This window comes from Mangifera indica, chromosome 1, assembly GCF_011075055.1.
Source record: "Mangifera indica cultivar Alphonso chromosome 1, CATAS_Mindica_2.1, whole genome shotgun sequence".
Lineage (NCBI taxonomy): Eukaryota > Viridiplantae > Streptophyta > Magnoliopsida > Sapindales > Anacardiaceae > Mangifera > Mangifera indica.
The window spans coordinates 4,422,176-4,438,571 of record NC_058137.1 but is presented as its reverse complement, the minus strand read 5'-3'; the positions used below and the strand labels follow the sequence as shown (position 1 = coordinate 4,438,571).

At 31.4% G+C, this 16,396-nt stretch overlaps 1 protein-coding gene across 5 annotated transcripts; it reads left to right on the top strand.

Moving 5' to 3' along the window:
* Positions 1-1,228: 1,228 nt before the first annotated feature.
* On the top strand, positions 1,229-13,793 carry LOC123225587 (ABC transporter G family member 39-like). 5 transcript variants are annotated; one of them, XM_044649679.1, is made up of 20 exons: positions 1,256-1,714; positions 2,017-2,137; positions 5,682-5,770; positions 5,860-5,944; positions 6,052-6,342; positions 6,440-6,530; positions 6,958-7,858; positions 8,031-8,191; positions 8,379-8,482; positions 8,616-8,781; positions 8,871-8,954; positions 9,626-9,756; positions 10,592-10,924; positions 11,053-11,343; positions 11,420-11,503; positions 11,694-11,827; positions 11,943-12,170; positions 12,465-12,636; positions 12,867-13,121; positions 13,278-13,793. In XM_044649679.1, the coding sequence occupies exons 1-20, from the start codon at positions 1,332-1,334 to the stop codon at positions 13,545-13,547; spliced, it is 4,374 nt and encodes a 1,457-aa protein (XP_044505614.1). In that variant the 5' UTR covers positions 1,256-1,331; the 3' UTR covers positions 13,548-13,793. The 5 variants fall into 5 exon arrangements, with proteins under 5 accessions (XP_044505645.1, XP_044505622.1, XP_044505614.1 ...); XM_044649687.1 differs by lacking the exon at positions 8,379-8,482 and having other exon boundaries at positions 1,254-1,714; positions 8,650-8,781; XM_044649695.1 differs by lacking the exons at positions 1,256-1,714; positions 2,017-2,137 and adding an exon at positions 5,257-5,393.
* Positions 13,794-16,396: the final 2,603 nt, after the last annotated feature.

Below are 16,396 nucleotides of genomic sequence, written 5' to 3'. Positions count from 1 at the left end.
CCTTATTGCTTTCGTCATCCACAGTGGTTAAAGTGAATGTTCTACAGCTGTTGACGAATAAATTGTTTGGACAATGGAAGATGCACCCTCGGTGAAGATAAACGGATAATATATAATATATAAATCTTTGGTTTTTGAGTTAAAAAAATAGATACGGTCAACAACACTTTGCAAAGCTTTGAAAACGGAAAGCGAGAAATGGATTTATAAACAAACAGCTCTTATTCCAAGAACGACAGTAATATTTCTAACAGGCTAAATGCCGTTCCCCACCCAAGAATTGACAAATGTAATTCCACCCAGTAAATTTGGAAAAATCAATTTCCCATGCATCAATCAAAATCGATTGATAATTGTAACCGTTTAAAGATATTTATATTTTTTATTTAAGTATTATAATAAAGATGTGTTATGAAATATAATTTTATTTTTAAAAAATTTATAAAAGATAAATAAATATTTCTCTATCTTATTTAAGAAATTATATTTTCATTTTGAATATTTTAAAAGCAAATACAGTCTTAATAATTTGTGTAATTATTAATTTTAAAATTATTGAGAGATGTATTAAAATTTAAAAATTTTAAAAACACCATAAACTTTATTTAAATTAAAATCCTTTAAAAATATTATTAACATCTCTAAAATTTTTTAAAAATTATAATTTACACCCAAATATGTGATTTTATATCATTAACACCTCTATTATTATTTGTTAATTTTTTTTACTATTTTTAATTAAATTAATATAAATTATTTAATAAAATTTTGAGGGTAAAATATTCAAGATGTTTTTTTTTTTAATTTTATAAAAAAGTTAGCATAATTTGTTAAAAAAATAAATCAATAGGTGAATCCTAAATTAAATCATTTTATAAACTAAATTAAATTGTAATTTTTAAATAATTTGATTTTACAGTTTAAAACTAATTATATACACAATAAAAAATAATTATTTCATTGAAACTTGGGTGGAATTAGTTCGTTGGCCTATTTCTAGAACATTTTCACGACCTAATAGATAATGAAGGTATTAACTTGTGATTTTACACTTTAGAGATCCAATAAACAGTAAACAAAAATCATGCAGTCAGTGTCAGAGTAGATTATTACCGCCATCAATGGAAACTTAGCACCTCCACTGATCTTTTCTTTAATATCATCAAGCAGCCAGAAGTTGTTGCTTTACTCCTCTCTAATTTCCCTCCACATCCTCCTAAATAACTCTCTTCCTCCATCTCTCGTCCCTTTTAATAATTTAGTTAACCATGTTCTTTTGCTGAATACACCAACATATTAAGTGGTAGTTGGATTGATAAATTGTAAATAAAATGGATGGGTCTTTGGCCGGAGAAGATCTAGCGAGGACGATGAGCCCTCGGCTGTCGATGCGGTCGAGCAGTCGACGGAACTGGATGGCATCAGCGAGCATCCGGGAGGCATGGAACTCTCAAACGAATGTTTTTGCGCAGAGCAATCGGCAGGACGACGAAGAAGAGCTGAGATGGGCGGCAATCGAACGGCTGCCGACGTATGATCGATTGAGAAAGGCGATGCTGAGTGAGGTTCTTGAGAATGGAAAAGTTGTTCATGGTGAGGTGGACGTGACGAGATTGGCCATAGAAGATAAGAAGAAGTTGATGGATAGCATACTGCAACTTATCGAAGTTGACAATGAAAATTTTCTTAGAAAACTTCGAAACAGAATTGACAGGTAAGTTAAAAAAAAAGGCTCTCATAAATTAATTTGATTTTATGAATTGTGGATCATTTCCGACCCGTATATTCATTAGAATTCAAAACTTTTCTTATATCTTAATATTTAAAAAAAAAAATTAAAATTTTGTTTTCTGATTAAAAATTATGGGAAAAAGTAAGATGAAAGTTTAAAAAGATTCTATAATTTTCACCTATTTAGTCATTTTGTATCTTTTTATTTTTATAAACAATAAATTACTTTTAAATTCTAGAGTAAGACGAACATATAACTTTAATTTAATTTTATTTTTTTGACAGAGTGGGCATTGAGATTCCAAAAATTGAAGTTCGATACGAGCATTTATCCATAGAAGGAAACGTCCATTTTGGAAGCAGAGCTTTGCCTACTCTACCCAATTCTGTTATCAATGCAATTGAGGTGAAAATTTTTATTTCCAGTCTTCTTGTAATTATTTGTTTGCGTAAAACTATGAATATACATTTCGGCCGAAAGGCTTACTCTCACCCAAAGTTGAGTATATTCTCAAACTCTCAAAGGACTATACAAATCATTTTGGCCAAAAGAATTTTCTTAGATACGAGAATTTGGATGTCTTCCAATTGAATGTGCATCAGTTAACTCATAGCTCTTGTTGCATTGATCTACATGTTTTGTTGCTGCAACAAATTTGATCATTTCAATCAGATTTGTGGTTTTCACACAAAAAAACCACTAAGAAGGAGAAGAGGTGTTGGTGGTGAGATTGACGACATGTCGAAGTGAATTATTGAAAAGAGAAAATACATTTTTAGGGGTTAAAATATAATATTTTTAAACTTTGAGGGGTGATTGGAAACCCTAAAATATGAAAATTTTTTATAGTGGGATTGAAAAAATAATTTTTTAAAACTAAGTTAATAGTAAAATTATTAGTTTTCAAAACTAAGAAGATATATATTTTTTTAAATAAAATTTTAATAATGTTTTTACCTTTAATAGTAATAGTAAAATTTAATATATGGGTGAGTACTTAGATTTTCGAAATTTAGCATATAGAGTTTATGGATGTACTAAACCTTGGGTGGGAATAAGTCTTTTGGCCATACATTTTTAAATACATAATTAAAAATATGGATAATATGTTATAATGTGATTGAAAATTTTTGAATTAAAAATAAAATAATATTTAATCATATAAAAATATATTATACATTTATTCAATTATATATTTAAAATATATATACGTAATATTTTTTTTTTCCATGACCGAATTAGATAATTAAGATATGTTATTCTATTTTATTAGAGAATGAGAAACGGAGTAGATGATTAAGCTATTTTTATGAGATTTTTCGTTGAATAATTTAGTGATAAATCTGTGTCACAATCAATAAGTAATAATTTACATATTAACTATTCATTTATTTGTCTCCATAATTTTATTGAAAAATTAAGTATGATCAGCCTATTTTGCCTTGCTTGTGTAATCAAGACGGAATCTTACCCCAATTTCTTCAAAAGTGAAAGATAAAATCCTGGAGTCAAGAATATTTGGATTTACTACAGGCCGGCAAAATGTCAAAACTGTGGTCAACATACCAATTTTTTATCCTTTCAATTTCATACCAAACTCAATTAAAAACCGACGCGTGGCTATTTTACTTGTTACTGCTCTTATAAAGAAGCCTTTTTAGACGGCAACAACAAATTCTATCACTTTTTAAAAAATAAGATGCTGTTGTCACACGAATCTTTATAATTTTACGAATATTCTGTATTCGGCATTTTGAGATTGAAATATTATAATTTAATTATTTTCTAAAGACAAAATTCAATTTTTTAAGTTTAAAGGCGTTTGAAATTTTTCTTATTATATATTAATTTTATATATTGATTGCAAATTTCAGTTATATAATACTTATTTCAATACGATTATCCACCTAAATTGGCTTTGAACACGTTGAATTTATTCAAATTGTTTCCGTTAGACTTGTTTAAAAAAAATTAAGTTAAAATTTGGGTTAATTTTAAATTTAAACTTAACTTAATATTATAATCGAATAAACAAAGACTAAATCAATATTATTTTATTTGATTTCATATTGAAATTTTATAGATTTGTAAGTTTAGTGAGTTCAATACTCTTAAAACTTAAATTTGAATTTATTTAAATTGAGTTTGTTTTAGATTCATTCGAATTCAATATGAACATGTTTGGTTGGAATATAGTTTTTTTTTTTTTCCTAAAGAAATCCAGCCCTAATTTAATGGCTACAAAAACTTTAAATTCTAAATTGCAGCTCGAGAATCCTTACTTCCCAGGGGAAAGGACTATTTCTCATTTATTTGTTAGCCCTATCTCAAACTTATACTCACGAAAGATAAAAAATCTTTTTTTCCACCAATGACCAACTGTCATCCAATTTCTCAGTTTGGGACAAGGGCAAAATCGATATCTTACTGTTTATATTAAAAAGTTATAAAGTTTATTACTTTTCACCTCTCTTATGTTTTAGAAACTAACATTTCATCTTTAATCAAAGTTTTTAAATTTTAAAAACTAACATTTTCACCCTCAAACCGAGGGTTTTCATATTTTTCAAAACTCAACCGTCTCCCATAACTTTCAAAAATAGCAGTTTCACCCCCATTCTTCAACTTCATCTTCCAACGTCGTCATCGGCCTCCTCCTTCTCTTGGTGCGACGACGGTGGTGCAACGAAAAAATCTTCATCTCCTCGTCACACAGTGCGACGAAGAGACAAATCTCTTCATCGCTCCACCCAGATGATAGGATTGGATCCGAGCTGAGCTTGGCTCGGCTAGGCTCAGTTCGAGCCCAAAACGAGTTCGGCTAAGCCGAGCTCGAGCTAGCTCGAGTTAGCTCGGTAGAATTTTTTTTAAAATTTTTTATACAAAACGACGTCGTTTTGATTAATATATATTAAAAACGATGTCATTTTGGTAAGAAAAAACGATGTCGTTTTGGTAAGAAAAAACGAGCCGAACCGAGCCGAAACGAGTCAAGCCGAACGCGAGCCTGAAATGAGCCGAGCCGAGCTGAGCTCAAGTTGAGCTCGAGCCGAACTCGAGCCGCTCATATATGAATCGAGTTGAGCTTAGCTCGACTCAAATCCAGCCCTACCAGATGACGTTGTCCTTCGTCACTAGTCGCGTTGTCTAGAAGTAACGACGAAGTACGACAAAGTATCTTCCTTCGTCTATTCTTTCAGATCTAGGGGACAAAGGGTCATCTTTGATCATTTTTTATAGTCGGAGATGCGAGATTGGTGGAATGTGTCAGTCGTTGGTGGTGGCCGAAGAAGGAAGCAAACTCTAGGGGTGAAATCTAAAATTTTTAAACTTTGAGGATGGGTTGAGTTGTTAATTTTTAAAATCTGGAGGGGGGAAATGGTGAAATGTTAAAGTTTTAAGGTTTTAAATAGTAAAATACCAAGTTTAATCCTATTCCTGATTAAGGAATTGGACGGCAGTTTAGTTATGGGTGAAAAATAAGCCGAAAAAATGGGTGGGAAATAGTACTTTTCCCTTATTTCCCACTACAAAATTTAGAGAACTCCTCACGGTCTTAGAAAGGACAATGAGCCACTCAAATTCCTGTCAGTTTTAAGATTCTTCTCACAAACTCAACTTTGTAGATTTTACAAGCAGTATAAGAAAATCTCATGCTAAGGTTGGGATAGAGTCTCTGTTTTTTAAGTTCTCTGAGTGCTTTAAAATTTTATATACAGATAAGAGAGTAGAAATATATGCTTTTTGTGGGCTACATTTCAAACTCAATTATAGCTATGTTGTATGGGTAGAAAATTTCATCAATGGGAAAGAAAATTTGTAGTTACTTTTTATTTTGTTTGATTTCAGTTTTTCAATTTGAATTTGAACTTGTTTGTCAGTTGGATTGAGGGTGTTCCTGAATACTTGAGTTTTGGGTCTCTACTTTTGTTTTTTCATGGAAAAATAGAGCACTCTGGTATCACTTCGTCTTGCCCCATCTAAGAAAAGAAAAATCCAGATTCTTAAAGATGTCAGTGGAGTCCTCAAACCATCCAGGTATTTTCACAGTATTTAAGTTTGTTGTGTTTTCATTTTTAAAAAAAATTATATTGTATCAGTGACTAAAATGGGGAAAAATATTTTAGGATGACGCTTCTTCTGGGTTCTCCAGGCTCTGGGAAAACAACATTCTTGCTGGCTCTTGCAGGCAAACTTGATAAAGACCTAAGGGTTACTTTCCAATTTCCTTTCATCATCATTATTATTATTTTTTGCATGAACTGGTATAACTGTGTTGTTATCTGAGAGAATTTGAGATAAGTTGGACTGATGAACAGGCATCTGGGAAAATTACCTACTGCGGATATGAATTGCATGAGTTTGTTCCTCAGAGGACTTGTGCGTATATTAGTCAACATGATCTTCATTATGGAGAGATGACAGTGCGGGAGACATTGGATTTCTCCGGGCGATGTTTAGGTGTTGGAACAAGATATTATATGCTAGCAGAACTTACAAGAAGGGAGAAAGAAGCTGGAATTCAACCAGATCCTGAGATTGATATGTTCATGAAAGCCACAGCAGTGGCAGGTCAAAGAACTAGTTTGGTTACGGATTATATTCTCAAGGTTTGTTCTCCATTACAAATTTGTTTGTTTATTTATATAATTTGATTAAGATTCTTGAAGCTCATTTCAAGACCTTAAGTTACAGAAATTTTGACAGATTCTTGGCTTGGATATGTGCGCTGATACTATAATCGGTGATAACATGAGAAGGGGTGTTTCTGGTGGACAAAGGAAGCGTGTGACTACTGGTATGTTTGCCAGGACAACTCCTGAATATTCTTGTGTTTTCACATATAACTTTCTCCTATCGTAACAGCTTGTTAATTACCAATATTATGAACTCTGAATTTCCTCTTCATTACTCCTCTATTACTAGTTTTGAATTGTATGCGAAATGAAACCCATTGCATTTGCTTTTATTTTCCTATTTATGCATCAAGTACCATTTTTCATTCTATAAATGATTCTTTACTGCTTCTTTGTTCCCTCCGGACTTCAAATTCGATTATCATCAGTGTTTCCAGTTACTCATTTTGCATACATTGTACTGAAATAACATTAAGCTCAATCTAACTTTCAAAGCATCTGAGATGTTAATTTTCTTTATCTTCACTTTATTTCTAATAATTTATGATCATGGATTGCAAGTCTAAGAAATTACAATTCTGAGTGCAGGAGAGATGTTAGTGGGACCAGCAAAGGTTCTTCTAATGGATGAAATATCAACGGGATTGGACAGTTCAACCACTTTTCAAATTTGCAAGTTCATGAGGCAAATGGTTCATATTATGGATGTAACCATGATTATTTCTCTTCTACAGCCAGCACCAGAGATATATGACCTTTTTGATGACATTATCCTACTTTCAGAAGGTCAAATTGTCTATCAAGGTCCACGAGGGAACGTCCTTCAATTTTTTGAATACATGGGTTTCAAATGCCCAGACAGAAAAGGAGTTGCTGACTTTCTACAAGAAGTAATTTCCAAGAAGGACCAGGAACAGTATTGGTTTAGGAAGAACCAGCCATACAGATTTGTTTCAGTCTCTGATTTTGTCAAAGGTTTCAATTCTTTCCACATTGGCCAACAGATTGAATTTGATCTTAGTGTTCCTTTTGATAAATCCAGAACCCACCCTGCTGCATTGGTGACAGAAAAGTATGGCCTTCCAAATTGGGAGCTGTTCAAGGCATGTTTTTCAAGGGAGTGGCTGCTAATGAAGCGTAATTCTTTTGTTTATATATTCAAGACTACCCAGATAACAATTATGTCATTAATAGCCATGTCCGTGTTCTTTAGATCAAAAATGGAACCTGGCATTTTATTTGGTGGAACAAAGTATTTTGGAGCTTTGTTCTTCAGTTTAGTTAATATGATGTTTAATGGGATGGCAGAACTTGTACTGACTATTATGAAGCTTCCTGTCTTCTATAAACAAAGGGATCACTTATTCTATCCTGCATGGGCTTTTGCCTTACCTATATGGATTCTTAGGATCCCTTTATCGTTTATGGAATCAGCTATATGGATCTTTCTGACATACTACACAATTGGTTTTGCTCCCACTCCTGGCAGGTGAAGCAATTCATCTAGTTTCGTTCTGTCCTTAATAATCACCTGCTTAAAACTACTATAAGTTAAGATATTGTAATTATTGTTTTTACTGTTTTGTGTTTTGTAATACCTGTAATAAGAACTAGATCAGTTACTAGAGTTCTTTTGCTAACAATCCTTTATTTTACTGTAGGTTTTTCCGACAATTTTTGGCATTACTTGGTGTACATCAGATGGCTCTGTCCCTCTTTCGGTTCATTGCTGCTCTTGGAAGAACAGAAGTTGTATCAAAATTGCTGGGTTCCTTCACCTTACTAATGGTTTTTCTGCTTGGAGGATTTATTATTTCCAAAAGTGAGAATGTAACCCTCTTTGCTATTTTATTTATTTATTTATTTTAACCACAACCTATTTGCAATTCAATTAATTATGCTTAGTATTGGATAGTAAATATTGCTAAATAATTAGGTTCATTGCTAGAGATACTTTTTCCTTAAAACAGTGATTCATTTTAGAAATCTTTTTTCTTTTTTACCTGAAGATGACATTGAGCCATGGATTATGTGGGGCTACTATGTGTCTCCTATGATGTACGGCCAAAATGCACTAGTTATCAATGAGTTTCTTGATAAAAGATGGGGCACCGTAAGTTCTATTTTGCTTTGATCATCCTCTTTTTTATTTGCATTGCATTTTTCACTTAGCTAAACTATAGTCTATCTAGTTTTTCTTATTCTTAATTCATCAAAAAGATTTTGTAAGTTACAATCTGATGCAGCCCAACAATGACACCAACATTGATGCACATACAGTTGGGGAGGTACTTCTTAAGACTAGAGGCTTCTTCACTGATGAGAATTGGTTTTGGATTTGCATTGCGGCGCTTTTCGGATTTTCATTTCTCTTCAACATTTTTTTCATTGGAGCATTGACTTATTTGAGTCGTAAGTTATTAGATCTAATTTCTCCTCTGGATATCTTTTACAGAGTTCAAGTTTCAATATTTAATAATTGTATTGGAAATTTTTTTCAGCTTTTGGTCAGTCAAAGGCAACTGTCTTAGAGGATAATGGAGACAAGAAGAAAAAGCAAGCCTCTGAGGGACATGGAGTAGAAGGTTTATGTTTTTTCCTTTTTACTATTTTTCCTTGTGAGCCTTTTTAATCATGTCAAAATGTGGACAATAGAATGGCCAACAATTTTTTTTTTAGAAATTTTTTGTATGTAGCAACACTTTAGGTATATGCTGTTTAACTGAATATTTTTTTAGCTATAAAGATTTTAGGAGCTTTCTACGCAGAAATTGTTTACTATCAGATGCTGTTGCCTGTAGGTAACTTGTCTTACATTCTCATCTGTTCTCGACTGAATCCCTCCAACTCTTTCTCCTTTGAGTTCACCAAAGTCAGGTTCTATTTGATACAAGAATTAAAGCTGGTATATCAAATGCATAAACATGAAGTGAAAACTGTATTAAATGGAGCTAATAATTATAACAAAAATATGTATCTTGGAGTATGTTATTTACCAGTACCAGTCATGAGATGGTATTCCAGCTTTGTCCACAAGCCTTCACCCACTTCTTAAAGATTTACAAAGAAGAAGACACTAAATGATGAGCAAATAAATAGTTATGTTTCAAAGCATTCATAGTAGAACATATCAGTAATCAGCATACTACCAATATCCAATATCTAATAGCAAACTTATGTTTCAGATTGTTAGGCCATGAACTTTCCATAAAATCAAATGATATTCTAATGCACTAACTTTGACAAACAAGTACAGGTTTTAACTTGGCAGTGAGAAGTTCATCAGAAATGGTTAACCTTGCTGACTGTAAAAGAGGAATGATTTTGCCCTTTCAGCCCCTTTCACTTGTATTCAACCATGTGAACTACTACGTGGATATGCCTATTGTAAGTCATTCATCTTCTAGCAGATATTTATCTTAAGTGGACTTTTGCTTATCCTGGAAGCTTTTCTGATTATTCAAATTAACCCTCTGACATTTTCAAAACCATAACCAAATATCCATGTCATTAGGTACCTGGAAATCTTATCATTTCATGACAGAATTAACACTTACCATTGCCAGTCAATGATGAACTGCACTAAGATCAGCATGAGCAATGAAATAAACACTAATAACTAGGTGGCTTGACCTCTAGGTCTCTTCTAAAAGGCCTAGACGTGATCTAAGTTGGCTCAAGCTTAGATTGAACAAGCTAAGTTTGAGTTAGAGTAGATCGCGTTCGATCTGAGCTCAAGTCAAGGATTAGACTCGTTTTAAAAAACGAGTTGAGTTTAAGTTCGGTTTGGATCAAGTCCAAAGTCGAATTAGATTCGAGCCGAATTTGAGACTCGATTTTACAAATAGAGTCAACCTCGAGTTAAGGAAAATTCAGTTCATTAATTTCGAACTGACCTTAAGTTAACCCTTCTGAATTTAAGTCGATCTCAAGCTAGCTCTATTACAGGTTGACTCAGATTGAATCCCCGCCCTATGAACTATAACATAAAGTCATGGAACTTGGGCGATCATTCGAGAACAATATGTATTGTCATTTACATAGTGGTTGCAATTTTTAGTTAACCACCTCTAAAAGAATTAGAATGACTTCTTTTAAGTACATAAAGTAACTAAATATTTCTTTTTAACATTGTTAATGGTATGTAAATGCATGATCTTGTTGAAAAGTTTTGATTCTCACAATCATATATTGAGATAAATTAATTATCATTGCTTATCAGGAAATGAAGACTCAAGGAGTAGAAGAAGATCGCCTTCAACTTCTACGAGATGTTAGTGGTGCTTTCAGACCAGGGGTATTGACGGCACTAGTAGGTGTAAGTGGTGCAGGGAAGACAACTCTGATGGATGTCTTAGCAGGAAGGAAAACTGGAGGGTATATTGAAGGAAGCATTCACATTTCTGGCTATCCAAAGAACCAAGAAACATTTACACGTGTGAGTGGTTATTGTGAGCAGAATGACATTCATTCACCTCATATTACTGTTTATGAATCACTCCTCTACTCAGCCTGGCTTCGTCTTCCTTCAGAAATTGATACAAAATTGCGGAAGGTATGTTGAAATTCTTGTGGTATAATATATTCTTGAACTCTGATGGAATTTTTTTCTCTCTTGATTATATTTTGAACAATTAGCTGATGATTCCACTGTAAGTAAATTCACCTCAATGGGTCATGCAGATGTTTGTTGAAGAAGTTATGGAATTGATTGAGCTCAAACCATTGAGGAATGCTTTAGTTGGGCTTCCAGGAATAGATGGTCTTTCAACAGAACAAAGAAAGAGGTTAACAATAGCTGTAGAGCTGGTTGCTAACCCCTCTATCATTTTCATGGATGAGCCAACATCTGGTCTTGATGCTAGAGCAGCTGCCATTGTCATGCGTACTGTGAGAAATACAGTGGATACAGGAAGAACTGTTGTGTGCACTATTCACCAACCAGGCATAGACATTTTTGAAGCTTTTGATGATGTAATGCTCCATTTCTTTTTTTTTTTCATGTTTTCTTATTCATGATGTATGCAACTCAGTATTGTGCTTATTACAGCTACTATTGATGAAACGAGGTGGACAAATCATTTATACAGGACTCCTTGGTCGCCATTCTCACAAACTCATAGAATATTTTGAGGTGAATATTTCATGTTTTACTGTCTGTATAATTGGTTCTGTCAATAGAAAATATACAAAGATTAGGGTCTAATTAGTTTAATTTCATGTCCCTCACATGTAATTAGTCATTTTTTTAAGTGAAATTCTTAATGAATTCTTGGCTTTTATATTGCATTGATGCCAAATAATATTTATAACCCAATTTTTAGGCTATCCCAGGAGTTCCTAAAATTAAGGATGGATACAATCCAGCTACATGGATGCTTGAGGTCACTGCTCCTTCGATCGAGGCTCGGATGGACATGGATTTTGCTGAAATCTATGCCAACTCCTCTTTATATCAGTAAGTTTGAGTGTATCAATACATAGTATTTTACTGTTTTTTGACCTTTTCCCATGTGACCTAGAATTCCAATTAAGTCTCGTTCTAAGTGATTTTTATCTTGACAAACTTTCAGGAGGAATCAAGAACTTATTAAAGAGCTTAGTACTCCAGCTCCAGGCTCCAATGATCTCTTCTTCCTGACCAAGTACTCGGGATCCTTTTTTACTCAGTGCAAAGCTTGCTTCTGGAAACAATTTTGGTCTTACTGGAGACACCCTAAATATAATTCCATCCGGTTTATCCTGACATTATGCATTGGCCTTCTTTTTGGTCTTGTCTTCTGGAACAAAGGTCAAAAAACGTAAGTTAACTTTTTCCTTACGTTTAGCTAATTGATCACCCATAAAGGGCCAATGGCAAAAGATCTATAAATAATGTTTTCTAGAATTTTAGATATTATCACACAATTCATTAACCAACAATAAAATCTCTTTGTAAAATAATCATGTGGATTCAAGTATCTTGCTTGTTTGAAGAAGTAATGGATGAAAACCTCTTTTCCATAGTTATTCATTGTTTTTCTCCTCATCTGGATGAAAATCTAAGAATTTGGCTTTTGTTTGGACCTTGATTCATTTAGTTATATTTTGTACAGAACCAATCAGCAAGATCTGATTAACCTTTTAGGAGCTGTGTATGCTGCTATGACTTTCCTCGGAGCTGCCAATGCTACTGGTGTGCAATCAGTTGTTGATATTGAGAGGACAGTTTTTTACCGTGAAAGAGCAGCTGGGATGTATTCTGCCGTACCTTACGCGTTTGCTCAAGTAAAAAAATCTCATCTCTTCTATAATTTACATGTGTTTTTGCCCCTTCTAATGGAACATATAACAGTAGCTTACTGCTTTCAAACTAGAAAATGTGAATCAAATGGTCAAGATTTTTAGTTTTTGTTAAGCCTAAACCAGAAAAGCTAATGTAAAAATTGTTCTGTTTGAAGTAAAATGCTTGCGAAGCCACAAAAAACTTGACTAATTTACTTTTTCTGATTTTCCAGGTGCTAATAGAGATACTGTATGTGTTTATTCAAACTATCATGTACACTCTTATCCTCTACTCCATGATTGGATTTGAGTGGCAGGGGGCAAAATTCTTCATGTTCTTCTATTTCATATTCATGTGCTTTATCTACTTTACACTGTATGGGATGATGGTTGTGGCATTGACTCCAGGGCACCAAATCGCTGCCATTCTAATGTCCTTCTTCCTGAGCTTGTGGAACTTGTTCTCTGGTTTTCTCATTCCTCGAGCTGTATGTGACTTCACACTAAATAATTTTTCTGCATTGCAATACCCATCAACTTTAATACAAGGATTGTACTTTTCATTTTTCTTCACTATATTTCTAGTTTAATATCATTTATCCCTTGCATAAAAAATTTCACTCTCCTTACATAACACCTTGCAGCAACTTCCTGCATGGTCAAGGTGGTACTATTGGCTTTCCCCCATGGCTTGGACCATCTATGGCCTTGTAACTTCGCAGTTGGGTGACAATGGTAAAACTGTTATTGTTCCAGGAAGAAATTCAACAACTGTGAAGCAATTCCTTAAAGAGTATTTGGGGTATGAATATGATTTCCTTCCCGTTGTTGCCATTGTTCATATGGCATGGGTTCTGCTCTTCTTCTTTGTGTTTGCCTATGGCATCAAGTTCCTCAACTTCCAAAGGAGATAACAGCCAAATCTTGAACATGTATGTAAGTAGTTTATACACATATCACATAGGAAATTTTTTTTATATAATCAGTCTGGGATGAGGAAACAATAATTTTCCTGTATATTTGTCTGCCTTTCAATATTATTATTTTTCTTTAGTCCTTATTTTTTATGAACATAGATATGGTTTGTACTCATAATTACCAATTTATTCCTACAATTAGAATCATAAATCTATCTTTGCCCTCACAGGGCCTTGTTACCACTTGGACAACATATACTTGCAAGAAAAAGCTTAATTCTCAATATGATATTGTTATTTTACTTGGTGTAGGATTGATAACTAAACTTGGGGTTTTCATTTTAGAATTATTACTATCAAACTACCCCTCTTGAGTTTAGTTATTAGAAATTGTTGAATTTGAGTACCAATTATGTTGCTAATGGGAATTAAACCTCTCTAATTTGAGTATTTGTCTTTGGTTATTAGGAAATTTGTTATTTATCTCTTTTTGGTAAAGGGCTTTTGTGGATAAATGCAGTGGTTTCTAATTGTTCATGTTGTGTTTGATAGATTAATTTAGTTTGATGAATGTGATTATTGGTAATTCAATGCATAAGATTGTTCTATTTCACTGGTATTCAATGAATGTGACGTCTGTAGAGTCTGAGATTGAATTAAACACTGTAAATTAATAACTGGTATTCAATGATATTGTTATTTTATGAAATGATTGGAAGAGTTTAATTAGAGGGTGTAGATGTAATTTAGGAAATGTATAGAATCTGATTCTGGATATGAAGAAAGATGCATGATGCTCTTCGGTTTGATTAGGACATGGGAACATGGTTTGGAATATGCGATGATGATGTGATGTGATGTGACTGTGGGTATGATAGGTTTTCTCCTTTTTAATGATTCCCACTCGAATTGAATATTTATTTAGCATAAAATTTAAAATTGAATAATTGATCGTGTAATTATTATATTAAATAATTTAAATATTTGATTTTTATAATATCATCGAATTTTAATCCAAATTGTATATTTTAAAAATTCTACATGTTTGTTACTCAAACTATCACCTTAGGCATTTTAGATTTTTTTAATAATAAAAAATTTAATTCAAATTAACCTATTTATATTAAAATCTTATTGGTTATATTAAATAAATAAAATTTTAAATATAATAACTATTTTATAATTATTAAATCTGACAATTTAAAATCTAATTTAAAATTTTAATTTTAAAATATTATTAAAAAAATTTATTATAAATTTTTTTTTTGAATTCCTTAAACTATCCTCATGTTTTTTAGTGAAATTTTCTCATGAGAAATCTCATAAAAGAGTATTTGGTTTAAATAATATTTTATTATTAAAATAAAATAATTATCTTAAAGACAGATTATTTAAAAAATTATTTAATATAAATGATTATTATGTTTAATAAAATCTGATAGATATAAATAATTATTGTATTTGGTTAAAGATAATAAAATAATATTAATAAATTATTTTACTTAAATGTCTTTAAATATAATTATTTTTAAATGTTTTATATTATTTATTATATTAATTAAAAGTAAATTTATTTTGTTTCAAAAAATTAATAAATACTAATATAATTATAATAAAATTAATATTATCATAGTAATCTTTTAATACATAAGATAAATATAGTACTTAGATTATCATCTATATTATTTTTATATCAGTATTATTAATAAAATATTATCATAATCTTTTATTATTAATAAATCAAATAAGATAATATAAATAATAAAAGATAAATTATTAAACTAATCATTAAACCTCTTACTTTTAAACTAAACCAACTGGGTAGTGATCTAACCAGTCCACTTATGACTAATCAGACAACGAGCAGTGATGGGAAATGCCTTTAAGACTCTATCATGGAAATGACATCATCCAGTAGCGTTTAGCGTTTGCTTTTACCAGCCCATACAGAATTTTGAAAATACTGCTTGAAAAAATTTTTAACTCAAATTTTCAGTAATTATGTAATTATAGTATGTTTGATAGTGTTAAATTTAATCGTGTAATGCATTTCATTTTTACCTTTTTCTTAAATGTTAAACTCTATGATTATATATTATTTTTTAAACAAATTTGATTACTAAAATTTCAACAAATTGATAATAAATAAGAAATACAAACAAATAATACTTGATCAGTATAACTGATTTTATCTTAAAAATTAATTTGATTTGAATAAAATTTCTTGTAAAAAACAAAATAATGCAACACTTAACAAAATAACTTCATCCTTTTAAGTAGGTTAGATTTGAGTTCAAGTTTGAAAACAAACTAGGTTCGAATGAACTTAAAACAAATTTAAGTTTAAATTTGATTTTGAAAGTTAAATATTATTGACTCAAATTTAATGACTATTCAACTCTCCACGAGCTTGAAAAATTTTAATATAAATTGATTAAAATAATATTATTTTAATCTTTTTTTTACTTGATTACAATATTGAGTCTAACTTTGAACTCATTTAAAGTTTAAACTCAAATCGAACTAAAATTTAACTCTTCTCAAACTAACCGAGCTCAAACAACTTTGAAGTGAGTTCGATAAATTTAAATTTAATTCGATTTGAATCTAATCCTACTAATATAATAGGTTACTCCAAGTTGACATTTATGTATTTTTAAAATAGAAAAATAATTCTTTTCACTAAACATGATTGATAATTTTTAATGATATATTATAGCTTAAATTCTATATCTCCAAACTATAAAGATTTTTAGGAGCTTTGTAAAAAATTACTAAAATAACCTTAGGATCATTAGCACTTTTGTCTATAAAAAAAATAAAAAAACATTTTAATTAGAAGCCTT